The sequence below is a fragment of the Morus notabilis genome, unplaced genomic scaffold (assembly GCF_000414095.1).
Source record: "Morus notabilis unplaced genomic scaffold, ASM41409v2 Scaffold177, whole genome shotgun sequence".
Taxonomy (NCBI): Eukaryota; Viridiplantae; Streptophyta; class Magnoliopsida; order Rosales; family Moraceae; genus Morus; species Morus notabilis.
Window position 1 is genome coordinate 374,346 of NW_010357654.1, and position 18,693 is coordinate 393,038.

General features: G+C 33.1%; 3 protein-coding genes across 5 annotated transcripts; 1 reads left to right on the forward strand and 2 right to left on the reverse strand.

Moving 5' to 3' along the window:
• Nucleotides 1-3,035: 3,035 nt before the first annotated feature.
• Nucleotides 3,036-6,164, forward strand: LOC21400004 (CASP-like protein 5B2). Of its 2 annotated transcripts, XM_024172498.1 has the most exons (4): nucleotides 3,036-3,549; nucleotides 4,882-5,014; nucleotides 5,600-5,705; nucleotides 5,883-6,164. In XM_024172498.1, exons 1-4 carry the CDS (start codon nucleotides 3,419-3,421, stop codon nucleotides 5,975-5,977), a joined length of 465 nt encoding a protein of 154 aa, XP_024028266.1. In that variant the 5' UTR covers nucleotides 3,036-3,418; the 3' UTR covers nucleotides 5,978-6,164. The 2 variants fall into 2 exon arrangements, with proteins under 2 accessions (XP_024028266.1, XP_010088588.1); XM_010090286.2 differs by having other exon boundaries at nucleotides 5,600-5,947.
• A 992-nt stretch (nucleotides 6,165-7,156) lies between these two features.
• On the reverse strand, nucleotides 7,157-9,713 carry LOC21400005 (mannose-1-phosphate guanylyltransferase 1). Of its 2 annotated transcripts, none has more exons than XM_010090287.2 (5): nucleotides 9,416-9,713; nucleotides 8,792-8,931; nucleotides 8,485-8,547; nucleotides 8,132-8,371; nucleotides 7,157-8,030 (listed from the first exon to the last, which is right to left on the reverse strand). In XM_010090287.2, the coding sequence occupies exons 2-5, from the start codon at nucleotides 8,900-8,902 to the stop codon at nucleotides 7,359-7,361; spliced, it is 1,086 nt and encodes a 361-aa protein (XP_010088589.1). In that variant the 5' UTR covers nucleotides 8,903-8,931; nucleotides 9,416-9,713; the 3' UTR covers nucleotides 7,157-7,358. The 2 variants fall into 2 exon arrangements, with proteins under 2 accessions (XP_010088589.1, XP_024028115.1); XM_024172347.1 differs by having other exon boundaries at nucleotides 9,421-9,435.
• Nucleotides 9,714-12,768: 3,055 nt separating this feature from the next.
• Nucleotides 12,769-15,287, reverse strand: LOC21400006 (wall-associated receptor kinase-like 20). The gene is made up of 3 exons (XM_024172417.1): nucleotides 14,480-15,287; nucleotides 14,178-14,246; nucleotides 12,769-13,859 (listed from the first exon to the last, which is right to left on the reverse strand). The coding sequence occupies exons 1-3, from the start codon at nucleotides 15,285-15,287 to the stop codon at nucleotides 12,769-12,771; spliced, it is 1,968 nt and encodes a 655-aa protein (XP_024028185.1).
• Nucleotides 15,288-18,693: the final 3,406 nt, after the last annotated feature.

Genomic DNA, 18,693 nt, shown 5'->3' on the forward strand with positions numbered 1-18,693 from the left:
AAGGAAGGAGAAGATTTCTCCTTTATTCAATTTTCAATTTTGGCTCAAATTTAAATTTTAATTAAAGTCAAACTTTCCTTAAATTTGAATTCCAATTGGACAACTTGTCAAACAAGTAAAAAGATAACTTAGAGAGCAAATAATTAAATCTTCTTAAGATGCAACTAGTGCCACACGCCCCCTACACCCAATGACTGTGCGTGTGGCCTATGTGGTCCCAGTGTTTTTTAAAAATTAAATTAAATAATCACATTATTTAATATATATAATTAATTCTTAATTAATTATTTATGAGTGACATAATTTAGAATTTCATAATTCTAAATAAACTGTTTTACCTTTAGTGTCTTGTGGAATTAACAGGACGATGCGAGAACTCATGGTCCCATAATATTAAGTTCTAATAAAATAAATAAATAATTAAACTATTTAATTAATTAATTAATTAATTCTATTAATTTCAAAAGTTATCCCACTATAAATTTAGAATTTCACTCTTGATATTATAGACAATTAATTATATATGTGAAATGTCCATTTGATATAGTAACTTTATATATATCGATCCTCTATAAATAATTCATAATTAGAGTTAGGTGAAATCCATTAATTACATATTTATCCTTGAGTAATATTGATTGTTTAATGGATAATGATTCATAAACACATTCATGAATCAGAGCTCCTACTAATCCAAGTACCGAATCAATCATCAAGGGAATTATTTATCTACTTATTTCTCACAAGAATGAATAGATTCCATCTCGTAATATTAGCAATCCCGGCTACCTATTTCTCCATGTCTCCAAGATACAAGGATAAGATCTAAGTGTGTCGAGATCTTTACCGAGTAAGTCAAAAGACACAAATCTATAAATAGGAGTATGTTAATAACTCAGTATTAATTTCATTATATATATGACTATCAGTAGACTTAATAAGAGTTTCTATACTTAACAGAAATTATTATAAATTCATATTGTATATGTGTCCTAGTCCTACATAATCTCATTATGTAAAATACACTCACTTCGATATCTCGACATATCAACGATCAGATAAGATTGTTCCATTCAGAATGAAAATGACATGTATTAATAATGTAATCAATTAAAGATTTCAAACTTTAATTGATAACCATTATGAACTTTATGTTTCGATTCTTATCCTTAAATACTATTCTCTAGTATATAACACTTATATATACCATATTTAAGGTCACATAAATAATCGTGAAATTTTCAATGATATTCATAAAGTATTCAATAATACATGCACATAAATAATGAAACTTCTACTTTATTAATTAAATAATAAAATCTTTAATTACATCTCATGCTTTCAAGACACTATTCCCAACAACCCTTAGTGGTGTTCGGCGTGTCATCATAAATCCGTTTGGTGTGTCGTCCGGGTTTTTCTTGCTTGTTTTAATTTATGTGTCTGTCAAATAAAGGCGTTAGTGTTTCTTTCGTTTAGTGGTAGGGTGTTTACGTTGACGTGTTTATCTTTTCTTGTAATAACATGGGTGATCTCCTAACTTTCTGGTGTTTTCGTTATGTTTCCTCCGCAAGTCATGTATCTTTGTAGTGTTATGGTAGGCTTTTATGCTTTTGGTCCCTCGATATCGATCGATCGGAGTTATCCACCGTGGTGTGTCTCAAATAGCCAATTTTGTACTTGATTTGTTATGTGCCTCTTTAGTTTGCTCTTGTTGGAAGTCAATACATGTGTTACCCCCCTGATAATTTCAATTGTACCTCTGTGGTCAGGGTTGAGTCACAATGCGTTTGAGTCTTTCGCTTTTGGATTAGTGGTTATATTTTTCTATTTAAGGCCTGTTTGGCATTGCTTTTAGAGGTTGCTTTTATTTTTTTTTAGAAGCTACAACAAGTCAAGGTGTTTGGAAAATCCTATTTTTATCTAGCAACTTCTAAAAATTGCTATCAAACAACAGAACTTGAGAATAATGTTAGATGTTACTTTTACATAGCTCTTTCTGCTGCCAATGTTTAAATTTATTAAAATAACTTTAATAATAAAACTTAATTTTCTATCTTTCCATTTTATTTAGATATTTATTTAAAATTGAAGATCTTTAATAAGTATACTATGCTGAATATTACTCAAATATTTTAAATAATTATCAAAATATTTAAAAACAACACTAATAAATAAGAAATTTAGTAATTTATTTTTTTGAAGTACTTTAAATAATAAATTAAAATAATACATTTTTATAGTATTTTTGTGTAAAATTATTATGAATATTGAGCTTAAAAATATAAATGAAATTAACTGAAAATTTATGTGATAAAGTATATCAAATTTGGTCATTATACATCTTCACAATAATTTTATACATAGTTTATTTAACATTTAAATTTCTACTTTTAGTATTCACAACAGTTTTGAAAAAAATTTACAAAACACCTACATGCTTCTAATCACAACAAACTTCTAACTAACAACACAATAACATTAAATTTTTTTTAACAATATAACAAAGTCAAACTACCCTTAATTTAATTACATTTCTCATTTTCAAAAAAAAAAAAAAATGAACATTAACATTTGCATTTATGATGTTGTTATAAAGACTTGAAGCCTGTTTAGTTCACTAATTTGAGTTTTTAATTCGAGTTTATATGTGATTTTATATGAGAGTTTTTTTTACTATAGTAAAAAAATTAGGTGCTACTGTTTTTAAGAGCTTTTTACTGTAACAAAATTCGAATCGGTGAAATGAACGAGACCTAAATTTATCCATTTATTTAGGCCATGTTCATTTCACCGATTTGAGTTTTTTTACAGTAAAAAACTATTAGAAATAATCACATCTAATTTTTTTATTACAATAAAAAACTCTCATATAAAATCACATCTAAACTCGAGTTATCAAATTAAACCGCGTATTTACGTGACAGCATTTATGTACCAATTAATTACACCATTGCCATCCGAATTCCGAAGCCAACAATAAAAGTCATATAATATAATCATTCTATATTCTTCTCTCTCTGGCTCTCTTTTTTTTTTTTTTTTTTTAAATGTTTAAGAATAAGATGAGAGAAGACCAAAGAAAGGCGATTTTTCTTCATAATTGAAAATTTTCCCAGTTCCCGAGGATTTGGTTAATTTCATCACACTCCGAATCTTCAACTCAATCGCATTTCGAAGCCGAATATCTTCCTCAACAATCGCACCTCTTTGGAATTCCAGGCAAAAAAATGGTGTAGATTGGATTGGAAAAGGCTTGTTTCAATGGGAGAGTATTGAAATCTAGGGTTCGTTTTTGGTACCCTTTGTTTCAGCAAAGTACCCTCTATTCAATTATTTTTTGCTACGTTTTCTTTTCAATTCAATTTTTGAGTTCCTGAGCTTGAGAAGAAGAAGAAGAAGAAGATAAAAGAGGAAAATGAAACAGTTGGTGGGGAGACCAGGATCGGGAAGTGGGTTGGTACTGCGATTAGGGCAAGCTTCTTGTGCTGCCGCTTCGATTGGGCTTATGGTCTCTGCCAGTGGCTTCGCTACTTTCACTGCTTTTTGGTATTTTCCTCTTTTTTTTTTTTTTTTTTCCCCCTGTTCTTTTCAATTCTTTGGAATCTCTATTGGTTTTTGTTCTATCTTGTCACTAAATATATACATATATATATATATATATATATATATATATTGAGGGAAAGCATAATCAGTTGCCTACGATATGTTACATTGTTTTATGATTGGTTGAAATTAGTTAATGGTATTATTCTGGACTAAAACACTACTTTGTTCTAGTATATAATGCAATGTGGGAAGCTGAGACAATCCTAGATATGGTTAGGAATTCACATTTCTTGTTTTGATAGAAGTCTGTATTTAATTCTTTGTTGGAAATTAAGATTCCTTGTTTTAATAGAGATGTGATACACATTTTCGTATTTAGTCTGTTATTGATTGAGAATCTGAGATACTGTTTATATTATTAGATGCTATCATGTATGTTTGGAATGATGTTTTGAGGAGACAAGAGTGAAATAAACCCATTTTGAGACAAATTTATGCTTTGAAACGAACAACGCCATTTTGAGAACCAAAGAAAACCCGGATACTGTTTCCTGTTCTTGGAAGTCAATATTATGCTTTGGGACCTCTTATTTTTGAGAGTTGAAATTTTCAGAACCCAGTTCTGATTTTATGCCAAATAAGTAAAAGCTAGTTATTGAAGTGGTAGAAATATTTTATGGTTGAAAATCTATTTGGGATTGGCATATTTTTGGGTATATATTAATGGAAAAGAAGATTATTCAGAGCAGTTATACTACATTGCAATAAAGCAATTGTCATTCTGAACTCACTTCTAGAATTGTTTCATCCAATGGGGTGCGTAACTTAGGCAGTGTTAATGAGGTCTTTATGATACATATAGCTGTAGAACTTCATGCGGGTATTCAAGCCCCTTCTATCATCAACTTGCGCGCTTTAGCATTCACGAATACTTGAAGAATTAGAAAAAAAAAAAAAAAGAAGAGAAGAAGTCGTTGTCTTTGCGCAGCATATCAATAGACAATAATCAGAGTTAGAATGATGGTGGCCTACTACTTAGGCTTCGTTCGCTTTGTGAATTCGAGTTTTCAATTCGAGCTTAGATGCGACATTTTCTGAGAGCTTTTAACTGTAGAAACCTATAATTGAAAACTCGAATCGGTAAAATGAACGAGGCATAAATATTTGTTTTACAGACATGTTCAGCTGCGTTGAAGTAAATTTTGCATTTGCAACTTTCATATCCATCTGATGATGTTTGCGTTGCGCTCCTGGGAGTAATGGTTTAAATAGCTCATAAATATTGACGAGTTATAATTCATGTGCTGAATTCTTTACCTTTTTTTTTTCCAGCTATTTGATCGCATCAATGGGACTTCAAGTGCTTTGGAGCTTTGGACTTGCATGTCTTGATATTTATGGTTTAAGGAGAAAGAGGGACCTCCAAAATCCAATCCTAGTGAGCTTGTTCGTTGTTGGAGATTGGGTAATTTATTTATTTCTTAAATATAATAGCTCTCCCCCCTCCCTGGCTAAAACCATGAACAAAACCTTTTTCTATTTTGTGTTCATTAATTTTGTGGAAATTTTTATGTTTCAGATGTGGTGTAGCGTCCATTTCTGTATTTTCTTTTGCCCGTCTCGTTTATGGATATAACATGAAAAATCACTCTTAAAAATCTTTTTTTTCCCTGTTGATTGGACCATGATATTCGTATGGCTTTGCTGTTGTAACTAAAGGGATGACTCTAAAGAAACAATTCGACCATTAGTTTGTCAGTTTGGATTCAAATGTCGGATATTACAACTAAAGGGATGACTCTAAAGAAACAATTCGACCATTAGTTTGTCAGTTTGGATTCAAATGTCGGATATTCAAACATTACTGTTTGTTCTCCCACCCTTTTGCATTCTAGTTTCCCCAGGCCAATTATTATAGTGTTAACTTGCATCATCGATGCCCTGCTCGCTTCTGTTGTTGAACATTGGCTCTGGATTGATTTATGTTTACCTGCTTTATGCTTTGGGAGCGCAGTCAAAGGGAACAATTTGGCTTCTATAAATGGTGCAGGTGACAGCTACTCTATCACTAGCAGCTGCAAGCTCCTCAGCCGGGATCGTTATTCTGTATGCAAGAGACATGGATTTCTGCTCGCCTCAATTTCATCTCCCATGCGGTAAATTTCAAATTTCCGTAGCCTTGGCTTTTCTCACATGGGCTCTTATTGCCCTGTCGTCTCATGTTATGTTTTGGATCTTGTTAACCTCAGCTTAGAGACTATTCACAGCCTCATTATCAGGACTCACACTACGGTATTCATTGATTTTCTTTTGTAAATGGTATTGTTTTATAGCGAGAAATTTACTCGTTTTTGGCGGCGCGGCTCCATTTATTCGTGATGGTTTCATCCTTGGTCTATTTATAAGCTTATTATTTGTTTTAAGCTAATGACAAAAGGAGAGGGTAAGTCTTAAAGAATATGAGAATTCTATAGTTGAAACGATTTCATGACTCGGCCATATTTGTTGAAGCTGTGTGTTTGAAGTCCTCGCTTGAACAGATCTACAGCCATCTTAAAGTGAAAGTCTTCTTTCTCTCTCTTTCTCTTGGAGAAATAAATGAAATTGTTATTTACTCCGCAATATCAAATATCGCTAACTTTGAACGTTAGCATGAAATAAAAACAAAAAAACAAAAAAAGTCCACAAGCACACAAACAGAATTTGGCCCGTTTCTACTAACGCCGCAAATCTCCTTTCAAAGGCAAAATCCAAAGCTGGAACTTCTTAAAAATGGTCAATGCAGAGACCAAACGGTGATGTCAGATGCTACTGATATCACATACCAAACGTCAACCACTGAGAAGTATGTACTATGAAGGAAAGCATTTTTCTTAGCAAGTAACCATATATTTTAGGATTAATTACAAAAATTCTCTTTGAATTATATCCGTGTTAACACTTTGCCTCTTAATTTTTAAAATATAATATTTGTTCTCTTGGAACAATGAAATGTGCTAGTTTTTTTGAACATAAATTGATATTTAATTTATTATTTTAGGGTATTTTAATAGATCTATAGTTTAAAATTTAATTTGAATTATAAATTAATTTATACTTAAATTTTTAATTATGATACATCCATTAATGATTGAATGTAAATTACAAATTTTAGGAAATATTTTTTAGTAGAATAAACTTTTAATTATGATACATCCATTAATGATTGATTGAATGTAAATTACAAATTTTAGGAAATATTTTTTAGTAGAATAAAAAAAATTTATGATGTTTTTTTTAAAATTTAATTTAGTTCAATTTCAAATTAAATTTTAAAATATAGAATGTCAAAATACCTTCAAAATGGTAAATTAAATGTTAATTACAATTAAAAACTTAATGGAGAGGGTTTTTTTTTTTTTTTGTTAATATAGTTTATTGTTCAAGAGAAACAGATGTTAGTGTTGAAGATCAAAGTGTAAAATGTTACAAATGGTATAATTGAGGGGCAATTTTTGCAATTAACCCTATATTTTTAATGCCATTGAAGATTCAAAAAGTATGTCTTGGGAATTTCAGCACGAAACAGATGTACAACAGTGTTCCATTAATAATTGATACAATCCAGTAAATGGAATAAAAAGACAGCCATGTCAATAACTTATCAGATTAATTCCCCCACAAACATTATTGCCGTCAGACAACAAAACCTGTTGACAAATTGCTACATGAATTGTTCTAGTTAAACTGGATCATGTTCATACACTTGAAGAGAAAAGATCGTTGGTATATCAACATTTAGATTCATGTACCAAATTTCAGCATGATCATCACATGACAATCTCGGGCTTCAAAATGCTTGATTTGATCTCCTTGTGGGGGAGGACAACACCCCCATTGCTATAAACTTCATCGCCTATATGAACATCTTCTCCTAAGATTGTCATGTTCTCTATCCGAGCCCACCTGCCAACAGTCGAATGCCAACCGATGATACCGCGAGAGATGCAAGCGTGCTTCTTGATTCGAACCCCACGCATCACAGTGCAGTGTGAGAGCCTGACACCTTGCTCAATCTCACATCCAGGACCGATGGCTACATCCGGGCCAATTAGACATCCATCTCCAATCACAGCGCTTTCATCAACCAGTACATTCCCTATAATGTGGGAGCCTGACGCTAATTTAGATGAGGACTTTTTCCGCAAGGAGTCTAGGTAGAGTCTCAGACCTGTAATATAGTCCTTTGGCTGTCCAATGTCCATCCAAAACCCAGGTAGAACCATAGCATACAGCTTGTTCTCCGCCGCAATCTTGGGGAATACCTCTTTCTCGATTGAGGTCGGCTTCAGTTCAATCCGATCAAGTACGGATGGGTTTAACAAATAGATTCCAGCATTAATCTTGTTACCCACAAATATCTTTGGCTTCTCTACAAACTTTTCAACTTTCCCTGTAGTTTCATCCATAACTACGACACCGTATTTCGATGGTTCATCTACCTAAAATGAAAATGATTGCTTTTTCTTCAGTACGAGAAAAACACGCATTATATCTCTTGACATTGACAGTAGGTTAAACGTAAAAGATTGATCTAAAGTACCTTTGTTACCATAATGGAAGCTTCCCCTACGTGACTCTTATGGAACTCAATCATTTCTTTTAGTGGGTACTCACTAATTACATCACTATTGAGGACAAAGAAGGGCTCACCAGAGTCATCTATCAACTTATCTCTTGCTAGAGCCAAGGGGCCTGCGGTACCAAGTGGTTCGGTCTCTTGTGAGCAGGTGATCTTGATTTCAAGCTTTTTCTCAAACTCTTTTAAGAAGTTCAGCATAACCTGAAAAAAAAAAAAAAAATACAGTGGATTTGTTCATCAAAGAACTCACAATGTTTAGCTGCAAAAACAAAACCGGCATAAACTTTGCAGTAAAGGGGTGGTTCCTATTCTACCTCCGGTTGGTAATTGATGGCCAGAACCACTTCAGTCACTCCAATAGCTTTGAAAGCCTCAATCTGGTTAACAAAATACACATTTTCTTTGAGACTGATAAAGCTAAGAAAGTACCAAATTCACAGGCATTAAATTCAATTACAGAATGAAAGTTCACAAAACAAAAAAGGGTGTGCCTTTCAAACTATTCCCATGTCTCAACTTCATGTATTCAACAAGTCCATTATTACATATACAATTTCCTTCAAGAAAACATACGTTTTGAACAACAGATCCAAATTAGGCATAAAATTTTGAAAGTGAAACCTGATGCAAGATCATGGGTTTGTTGGCAAAATCCACCAGTGGCTTTGGCACACTGAGGGTCAACGGCCGCAACCGGGTCCCGAACCCTCCAACAAGGATGAGCGCCTTCATTAATGGCAAACCCAAAAAATCCTATTTCTCTGCATGAAATTCAGAAACCAATATGCCATCAGATCCATCACACTCATAGTGTAAAAAGAAGCAAGTAACACGTTATATACAAAACAGGAACAAACAATATAAAAGCCAAAAACTGGGTTGATTTTAATTTCTTTATAGAGAAAACACACTAAAGTTGGAAATTAGGCACATGGGGTTTCTTGGGACATTCAGAAAATGCATCAACTCTGACGGGCTACAGCAGAAACAATAACGCAAACAAATGATATCGAATTGAAAAATATCTATTCAATCTTCCATTGTGAATTTTGTGTGTTATGTAAAAAATCAAATACAGAGGATTGTCAATGATGGGCAAGTAACAAAATCAATAAAGAAAATTACGCAGAAGAAGAAAAAATCATTCAACACATAACCAGGATAAATAACATGGTAAATAAAAATGAAAAAATTTGCAGAAACAAGATTCAAGAGATCTGATAATAAGAGAGTTTGACAAAATACCAAACTTTAGAGACGTAGAGATGGGGACGTAGACAGAGAGAGTGAGAGAGAAGAGCTTGCTTGCGGCTGGTACTATGATGATGGGTTTTCTATTGGTTAACCCAATCAATGGCCGCAGAGGTTTACTTTCCAGGCTTATTTCTTAAAGCAAAGGAGCTGATGGGTTTTCGCGTGCAATAGATTGTTCATCAAAGGAAAGAGGAAAATAATAATAATAATAATAATAATAATAATAATAATAATAACAAAAGTAAGCTAGGCTTTGAATCAATCTCTTTCCAGCAGAGCTGACGAGTCCTGTTTCTTCATTTTTTTTTTATTTCGTTTGATACGAACTTCCTTCTTCATCACCTTTGAGCTTCGTCAAACGACACCTCGTTTTTCTATTGTTGGCAAATCTTTTTTTTTTTTTTTGCCTCCAAAATTTTTAAGTTTTATTAATTGAGCCTTTAAATTTTTTAGTTTTAGTATTTTATTTTTTTTCGTTTTTAGTACTTTCCTCCCAAATTTTTGAATTTTTTTCCATTGATCCCCTAAAATCTTATTTTCTACACTTATTTTTAGATTTTTAACATTTTTAACCAATTTTTTAAAATTTTATAGATCACCCCATAGGTTGTTAATTTTGGCACTGCCCTATCTTCCTGTGTGAACCATTTTTATGTTTTTTAATTAGATTTGGGACTGATGTGAAGACTTGAGTACTGTGAGTTATGGTTTGAATTGAGATTTGGAGACTTTTGGTTGAAGGTGCGTTTTTTTGTCCTCACCTAAGAAGGTTATTGGCGTTTCCATTCTCTAATTAATGCCTTTAGTATTATGGAACTAATTGTAAATACGTGAGTTAGGTAAAGTACTAAAATTAAAGATTTCACGGTCAAGTTGTCAATACTTAAAAAAGTTTGAGGGCAAAATTACAAAAAAATATATATATTTTTACTTAATTACAAAATAGTCTCCAAATGTTTTTACCAAATTTTGCTTTGGGTAATGTTTAAAAGGTTTCAAAACTAACCCCGATCTAATCTTAATATGATAAATTAGTCTTTCCGTTAGTCAGTTATTAATAAAATTACGAAAAAAAACACATAAATCGTGTTTGGTGAGCAATTGGATTATTAAAGTAAGTTGTAAATCTTCCTTAAAGACCTACAAGACGTTATAACTTACATTTAGAGGGACTGTCCATATTTTAACGCAAATGTAATGGAAGATTTATTTTGCAACGCCAAGATAGATTGAGGTTTCTTTGGGGACATTTTAAACGCTAGGCATCAAAATGAGATTTAGGAGACGTTTGGTTTATGGATTAAAATCATGAAATTAGAACAATTTTCGATTTACGTGTATTTTTTATGAGAAAAAATACTATAATGAGTCACGAACCGTGATTCGAATCAAGGACCGAATCCCCCTTCCAAACGTCCCCTTAGTTAAAATTTGAGGAATGTTTTCGGGATTCTCATTGTGTTTTTTCCCCCCTTAAATCCTAAACAACACATCTTTTCATTAAAATAAAAAAAAATAAAAACACACACACGCACACACATCTTTTGAAAAAGAAAAAAAAAAGGAAAAGTGGGAAAAATGGTCTTCAACAATAGTTTTGCCTTTGACAAATACAAAAAATAGGTTTTATTTTTTATTTTTTTTTAAAAGACAAAACAAAGCTTTGAATTTTTCAACCAATAAACACACATTATTAAATGTCACCGTTTTATGATTATTATCATCATACCCCTTCAAGAATTACTATATGTGAAGACATCCACATATCAAGTTATAACTTCAACCCATATCTTAAGAGTATTTCAATCCTTTTCGAATTAGTATCACAGGAAACAAAAAATTTATTATCATTCATACTTCCTGAATTTTAGAGTTATATTCAGTTTGTCCACCAACTTTTAAAAATTCTTAAATTTCTCTTTAAATTTTGAATTGTTCTCACTTAACTCAATATGTTATAATTTCTATTAAAAACATATAAAAAAATATTAATACAGTTGCTTGGTCTTTCTATTTAAATTTTTGTTAAAATTAAATAGATAAAAACCGTATGATTACACTTAATATTTCTTTTTCCTATATGATTTTAATAGAAATTCTTACAAAAGAGTTTAAATGAGACAAATTTAAAATGTCACCGTTTTATGATTATTAAATGTCATCGTACCCCTTCAAGAATTACTAAATGTGAAGCATCCACATATCAAGTTATAACTTCAACACATATCTTAAGAGTATTTCAACCCCTTTCGAATTAGTATCACAGGAAACAAAAAATTTATTATCATTCATACTTCTTGAATTTTAGAGTTATATTCAGTTTACCCATCAATTTTTAAAAATTCTTAAATTTCTCTTTAAATTTTGAATTGTTCTCACTTAATTCAATATGTTACAATTTCTATTAAAAACATATAAAAAAATATTAATGCAGTTGCATGGTCTTTCTATTTTAATTCTTATTAAAATTAAACAGATAAAAACCGTATGATTACACTTAATATTTCTTTTTCCTATATGATTTTAATAGAAATTCTTACGAAAGAGTTTAAATGAGGCAAATTTAAAATGTCACCATTTTATGATTATTAAATGTCATCATACCCCTTCAAGAATTACTAAATGTGAAGACATCCACATATCAAGTTATAACTTCAACACATATCTTAAGAGTATTTCAACCCTTTTCGAATTAGTATCACAGGAAACAAAAAATTTATTATCATTAATACTTCTTGAATTTTAGAGTCTTATTAAGTTTGCCCACCAAATTTTAAAAACTCTTAAATTTCTCTTTAAATTTTAAATTATTCTCACTTAACTCAATATGTTACAATTTCTATTAAAAACATATAAAAAAAAATATTAACGGAGTTGCATGGTCTTTCTATTTAAATTTTTGTTAAAATTACCTGTCTGATTTTAATAGAAATTCTTATGAAAGAGTTTAAATAGAACAAATTTAAAATTTAGGAAATAAAATAAGAGTTTATAAAATTTAAAAAGTAAACTCGGAATGACTAGAAAGTTATGAAGTACAAGTGAGATTAACCTAAAAAACAAGAAAAAGAAAAAGAAAGGAGAGAGAGAGAAGAAAGATCAATAGTTGCTAGTGAAATCCATTAAGGAAGTTCCACATCGCACTAAATCTATCACCATTGATAGTAGAAGCCATTCATCTTCTATGATGCATGACTATAATTCGTCTATTATGCCAACCCCTTTTCTTTTTTGTTCCCTTTCTCCTTTCTTCGTTGTGCTTTATTTTCTAATCGTTACATGTTCGACGAAAATGCCCCACCGGTATTGAAACTCAAAAAGGCAACTAACAATAAGGAAGTTAACTATTCTAAGGAAGTCTTAGTCGTTGAAATACTAAACAAGTACTCAATCTCATCGGCGACTTCCTTCATCGACGGCCGATTCTGCCTCTGGTCGCTCAAGCAAGCACTCGCCAGCAGCCCCAAACCCTTCATGGCCTCCGTCTCGAGCTTCGAACTTCCGTCCTTAAGCGCCGGGTCCACCGCCTCCATCAGCCTCTCTTCTTTCATCATTTTCTTCACGTAAACCACCAAGTTCACGTCCTCTTCTTGCCTGCTGAAATCGATCGCCTTCATTGCGGTCAGTATCTCAAGCAAAACGACTCCGAAGCTGTAAACATCGCTCTTATCGGTGAGTTGGAAGTTCCTGTAGTACTCGGGATCAAGATACCCTAACGTACCTTGCGCGCAAGTGAAGATATGGCTGTCATTAGTCTGATTATCGCTTTGTTCAACAAGTCTCGATAGCCCGAAATCGGATACCTTTGCGTCGAACTTCTCGTCGAGCAAGATGTTGCTAGATTTTATGTCACGATGGTAGATTGGCGGCACGGCTGCAGAGTGGAGGTAGGCGAGTCCCTCCGCGGTCTGGTGGGCGATTCGGAGGCGGTGGCGCCAGCTGAGCGGAGGCAATTTTCGTGAACTGTGGCGGTGGAGATGGTCGAAGAGAGTTCCGTTGGGGACGAATTCGGAGATGAGGAGAGGCGTTTCGAGGTCGACGCAGCATCCAAGGAGACGGACGAGGCTCCGGTGGTTTACTTGGCATAGAATTCGGACTTCGTTTAGGATTTGGTCTATTCCCTTTGTATTGCCAAGCTTGGCTCGCTTGATTGCTGTGACGGTTCCGTCGTCAAAGACGCCCTTGAAGACCTCACCGAAACCGCCGGAGCCAATGAGGTTGGACTTGGAGAAGTTGTTGGTGGCTTTCGCGATCTCTTTGCCGGTGAAGATTCTTGCCGATTTGCCACTGCTCTTTGAGTTTAGGATCTGTTCTCGCTCTTTTACGAGAGTTTTCTTTGCTTCTTTCTCTGAATTCAACTTGGAGTGTTGCTTGTAGACTAAAATTCCGATTCCGATTAGTAATGGTACGACTCCGGCCACAACTCCGGCCACAACTAAAAAAAATGGAATCAATCAAAGGACAAAAAGATGTGAATACAAAAGGTAGAAATATTTACACTTTAGATGGAGAAATTAAGAAAATGAAAATTGTTACACATACTTTATTACATAAGCACTTTTTTATGATCACCCTTAATACTGTAACTAGCAAAAAATGTTTTATAAGTTGTGTGGTTGACTTATAACGTTTTGGGACTAAAATTAATATACGAGGACTATGTATGAACATGTGATTCCTCAATTAATAGTAGAGGCCTAAAAAAGTAAGGATTCAACAAGAGACATTGTTTAAATGGGTGAAAGTTACTTACCAGCAATGTGCTTCGATTTTTTCTTCTTTTTAATTTTGCAGCCTTTCCCATGTTTTGTACACTTCAAATCTATTGAAAAAAGAAAACATATATACAGTTCCATCAAACAATATGATAAAAGCTAGATAAGACACCAGACCACACTGAAAGTTATAAAGAGTGCAATTCATATGTAACAAGTAATTTTCTGAAAAAACAAAAAATTTCTAGTTTACAATTAACATGGAATAACAATATTTACATAGAGTTTAGGTAGAGAGTGTGATATTTTAGAGGGGAAAAAAAAAATTGCTTACTTTGGCTTTGACACAATCCAGTGATAGGATCCCACTTGAACCCAACATCACACATGCACCTTTTCTGCCCAACTCTAACAGGATCAGCCAAACACTTGGAATTCAAAACCTCCTTGCAATCCACTGGATTCTTACAAATTGGCTCTTTTGGCAAATCCCACTCCAACTCCATCTCTGGCTCCGGCCACCTCTTCGTTTTCATCGTCGTCAGCTCAAGCTTCGCAAAGCTCTCGTATGCAGCACATGGTTCACCTCCTCCAACACTCACCCCATAGCCATACTCCAGCAAAACCTTTCCATCAACCCTAAACGCACAGCACACTGGGGATTTCATGCATGCAATGACCGGTTTGTCCTTGATGTACTTGTGGCATTCGCTGTTCGCCGAACAATCAAGTGGTGGGCGCAACTTCTTCACAGCAGCATCCGTGCAGTTCAGGAGGAAAATAGTGTTTCCAGCGGCAATTCGGAAGGGGAGATTGCGGTCTAGCTGAATTCCCCGACTATGGTAATCACCAGCAATGCAAGCATTGGCTGAAATACCCGTTGGTCGGATGGTAATTCGTTGGGTTACCGGGTTGATGGCAATGATAGGGTAAGACGACCCATTTAGAGCGTCAAAAAAGAGTGTGCCGGCAGTGCACCGTATCTTGTATAGAGGGTACTCACCACAGCCAGGGCCGGTGCTAAGCGGGTAGGGGACTAGAGTTCGGCCGCAGTTTAGGCATGGCTGGACCGCGGTCGAATATGGTACACGTGATAGGAACGTGATGGCGATAAGGTTTATTAGTAAGTGCATTGCTTTTGTGTCCATATTGCTCGGAGTTTTTGCAATGCACTTGAGGGTTTGAAAGAAGCCAAATACTAAGTATAAGCAGAAGTAAATATGTTGCTTAAATGAAAAGGCATAGGAAGACAGGAATATTGTGATGCACGTGCAGTGCTCAAGTTGGGATCTCATTTTGTGTAATGGTTTTGAATTTTGATTGTTGGGTCTGACCTCGGTTGTTTACTTGGTCTCTTGGTTAAAGAATGTATTTGGGGTTATACTTCTGTTTCCTATGTTTGATATATATCGGGTAAAGTGCTTAACGATTACCATTTGGGATTTTTATAGGGATGCCCAAATACAGTGGATGTTCATCATCATATTACAAGAGGATTTGATCATTATATAGACTACAAGAATTTTGGTTTTTTTTTTTGCTACCAAAGAATTGGTGGCAAAAACCTTTGATTTTGATAGCAAAAATTTAATGAGTATTCTTAAGGTATAAAAGTTTTCAGCCTTGAATTTTTTACTCACCATATGATAACCTAAAATCGTACACAAGAGGTCACATATATATGTGCATATATCTCTTCATTGCTATTCAAAATTAATCCTTGAAATCAGCACATGTAGAAATTTAAATTATGTATAACATTATGTACATGTGATTACTTCCGTTAAATTTCAGAAGCCCATTATCATCTTAGGGCCTAGAACTAAAATTGCTACACAAGACGAAAGGAAGTAGTTGAATTAGAGTAAGGTTTACAGAACAAATCATCACTATACTATGCGTTGTCAAATCAACGTGGCAATGCCAAAATTTAATATCTGAGTAAAGAAAACAACTCTATATAATGCAATGTCATTTTTTATGATAGATGTGGCATATGCTTTACTAGGTACACCAAAGTGTATAGTATACACTTAGGCCCCATTCATTTCGCCAATTTGAGTTTTGCTACAGTAAAAAGCTCTCACAAACAGCCACATCTAATTTTTTTACTATAATAAAAAGCTCTCACATAAAGTTACATCTTAACTTGAATTAAAAACTTGAATCAGCGAACTAAATGGACCCTTAACTTTGTTTCACTTTTCCTTTAATCATCATAACTTTATTATTTCAAATTATTTTAAAAGTTAACAATGCATTATTTTAAATAGCAACATATTAAATTTTCATTTTCCATACTTTTTGATACTAAACATAACATAATTAATTCACGATCAATAAAAATTTTAGAAGCCAATTGTTATAGCCTTAGTGTCCGTTTAGTTCGTTGATTCGAGTTTGAGATGTGACTTTATGTGAGAGCTTTCTACTATAACAAAAAAGTTAGATGTGACTGTTTCTGAGAGCTTTTCACTGTAATAAAATTTGAATTCTAAACTCGAATCAGTAAAATGAATGGGTCTTTAATCTCACAATATATGGTTCCACGGTGATCTCAACATTGATACCTTTAAGTTCGAATTTTCTAAAAAAAAAAAAAAAAAAAAAAAACGGAAAATCCCATATAAAACACTAAACTCCAGAAGGTCGATTAGCTTTCCAAACAACACAAGTACCCTTTTAAATTGATTGATCCACTATAATAATCCAACTTCTTGATGGCTAAAAAGGGTCATAATGATCATGTGCTACATCGCAAAACATAGTTCACCTTCTCATGACCAGTTTCCAGTTCTTTCAACTTCGATCTTTGCGATGGTCATTTGTTCAAGAAATTAACGACACAACAACCAACAAAAGGATGTGTTAAAGGGAATAAAGAATTAACAAATACATTCCCTTGAAACCTCGCATATAGCTAATATAAATATACATATATATATATATATGTATGTATTATATGTCCTTTCTAATTAATCTTGCTCTCGGGGTATGAACTATGTGTCGTACCAAATTCAACGAATTAAACGATAAAGATCTCGTAGATATGCATCACTAGCTTGAATGAGTATGCTCCCTTTTTCACGTAGAAATTAAAATTATCAAGATCCAAAGCATTATATTTCAATTCGCTTCTCAGATACGTACCATATAGGCTTATAACGGCATTCCCCAATTATCGGTTCTAGCAGTATTGTGCTTTTTTCCAAACGATTTTTAATTGGTTTCGGTTTACACTTGTAATTTTCTTATTAGCCATTAATTTACGGAAACGACACAAGCTTCTTATCATATTGAAAAGTGAAATTATTTGCTGGATATTATTTTTATTATGGTTATCTATAATCAGTTTAGACATTATTCTTTGGCAAAGAGCCACGAGTCCTTATAATTAATCAGCTAGATTTTATTCTTTGGCAGCTAGGTATTTTTATTACAGTTATTTAATATTTATAATCAGCTAGTTATTTATAACGCAAATATTTATCCCAACAATGTTATTTTTTATAAATGGGTCATAATTTTTTTTGAATGAAACTTTCTCAAATAGCGGAGAAAATTATTAAAGAATGAAAAGAATATAGATCAGAAACTCAATTTATTATTAGAATACGTTAAGAATTACATCTTAATTTTATACGAGCACGAGAGCAATAGAACACACAAGATTTATGATGGTTCATCCTCAACCCACCCAAGAGAGGAAGCTGCTTCCCGGCCCCCTTCCAACCCTCATAATGACCTATCTTAAAGATTGATTGACATTATATGGGTGCGTTTAGAACTCGTTTAGAAATGATTTTATTTTTTGTATGAAAATGAAAATGAAAACGTTTTCAATCTTAGACAGAAATCATTTTTGAAAATGCGTTTGGTAGTTTTATCAAGAGATTACTTTCAGTGTAAAAAAAATCTATTAATGTCTCTCTCTCTCTCTGCTCGAGAGAGGAGAAAACAGAAACAAAAAATGAAAACTGACTAAAAGTCATTTTTCATTTCTCTCCCATTTTACGCTAAACCAAAAAATCATTTTCATTTCTATTTTTTTGTCTTTAATTGTGCCAAACACCGTTTATCTCCATTTTTTTATTTTTTCTTTCTCGAAAAATGTGAAAAATAAAAATAAAAATAACTCCAAACACAGTCTATATGTATCAGCACATCATGGCTAAACAGCTGAAAGAATATTCTTTACTTACACAGTATTTTTCTTACAAAATTTTGATCGTCACATCATGTTATGGGTGAATGAATCACAACCAAAAGTTGTAACCAAAATACTTTAGTCATAAAAATAATTTTGATAATACGTTTCCAAAGATAGATTGGCCCTTGGGGTATGTGCTGCTTTGATCAATGACCTACAACAAAATTCCTATATAAAAACAACATAAATACAAATTGGGGAAAAGAGCAATAAGTTTCGCTTTGATCCCTATTGCTTGAAGACTGAAAATTCAATCCCCTTAACGAGTTTTACCTTCTGAACCTCTTGTGAGAATGTGATTAGGGATTAGATTTTACCCGCAAGAAAGATTTCCATGGTTCTCT

Coding starts and splice junctions, on each gene's coding strand:
- LOC21400006 (XM_024172417.1), bottom strand. CDS start 15,287: ATGGACACAAAAGCAATGCACTTACTAATAAACCTTATCGCCATCACG. Junction 14,247..14,479: donor TATCACTGGATTGTGTCAAA/GCCAAAGTAAGC, acceptor TTTTTTCAATAG/ATTTGAAGTGTACAAAACAT. Junction 13,860..14,177: donor AAAATCGAAGCACATTGCTG/GTAAGTAACTTT, acceptor CATTTTTTTTAG/TTGTGGCCGGAGTTGTGGCC.
- LOC21400005 (XM_010090287.2), bottom strand. CDS start 8,902: ATGAAGGCGCTCATCCTTGTTGGAGGGTTCGGGACCCGGTTGCGGCCG. Junction 8,548..8,791: donor AACCCATGATCTTGCATCAG/GTTTCACTTTCA, acceptor TTTGTTAACCAG/ATTGAGGCTTTCAAAGCTAT. Junction 8,031..8,131: donor CTTCCATTATGGTAACAAAG/GTACTTTAGATC, acceptor TTTTCATTTTAG/GTAGATGAACCATCGAAATA.
- LOC21400004 (XM_010090286.2), top strand. CDS start 3,419: ATGAAACAGTTGGTGGGGAGACCAGGATCGGGAAGTGGGTTGGTACTG. Junction 3,550..4,881: donor GCTACTTTCACTGCTTTTTG/GTATTTTCCTCT, acceptor TTTTTTTTCCAG/CTATTTGATCGCATCAATGG. Junction 5,015..5,599: donor TGTTCGTTGTTGGAGATTGG/GTAATTTATTTA, acceptor TAAATGGTGCAG/GTGACAGCTACTCTATCACT.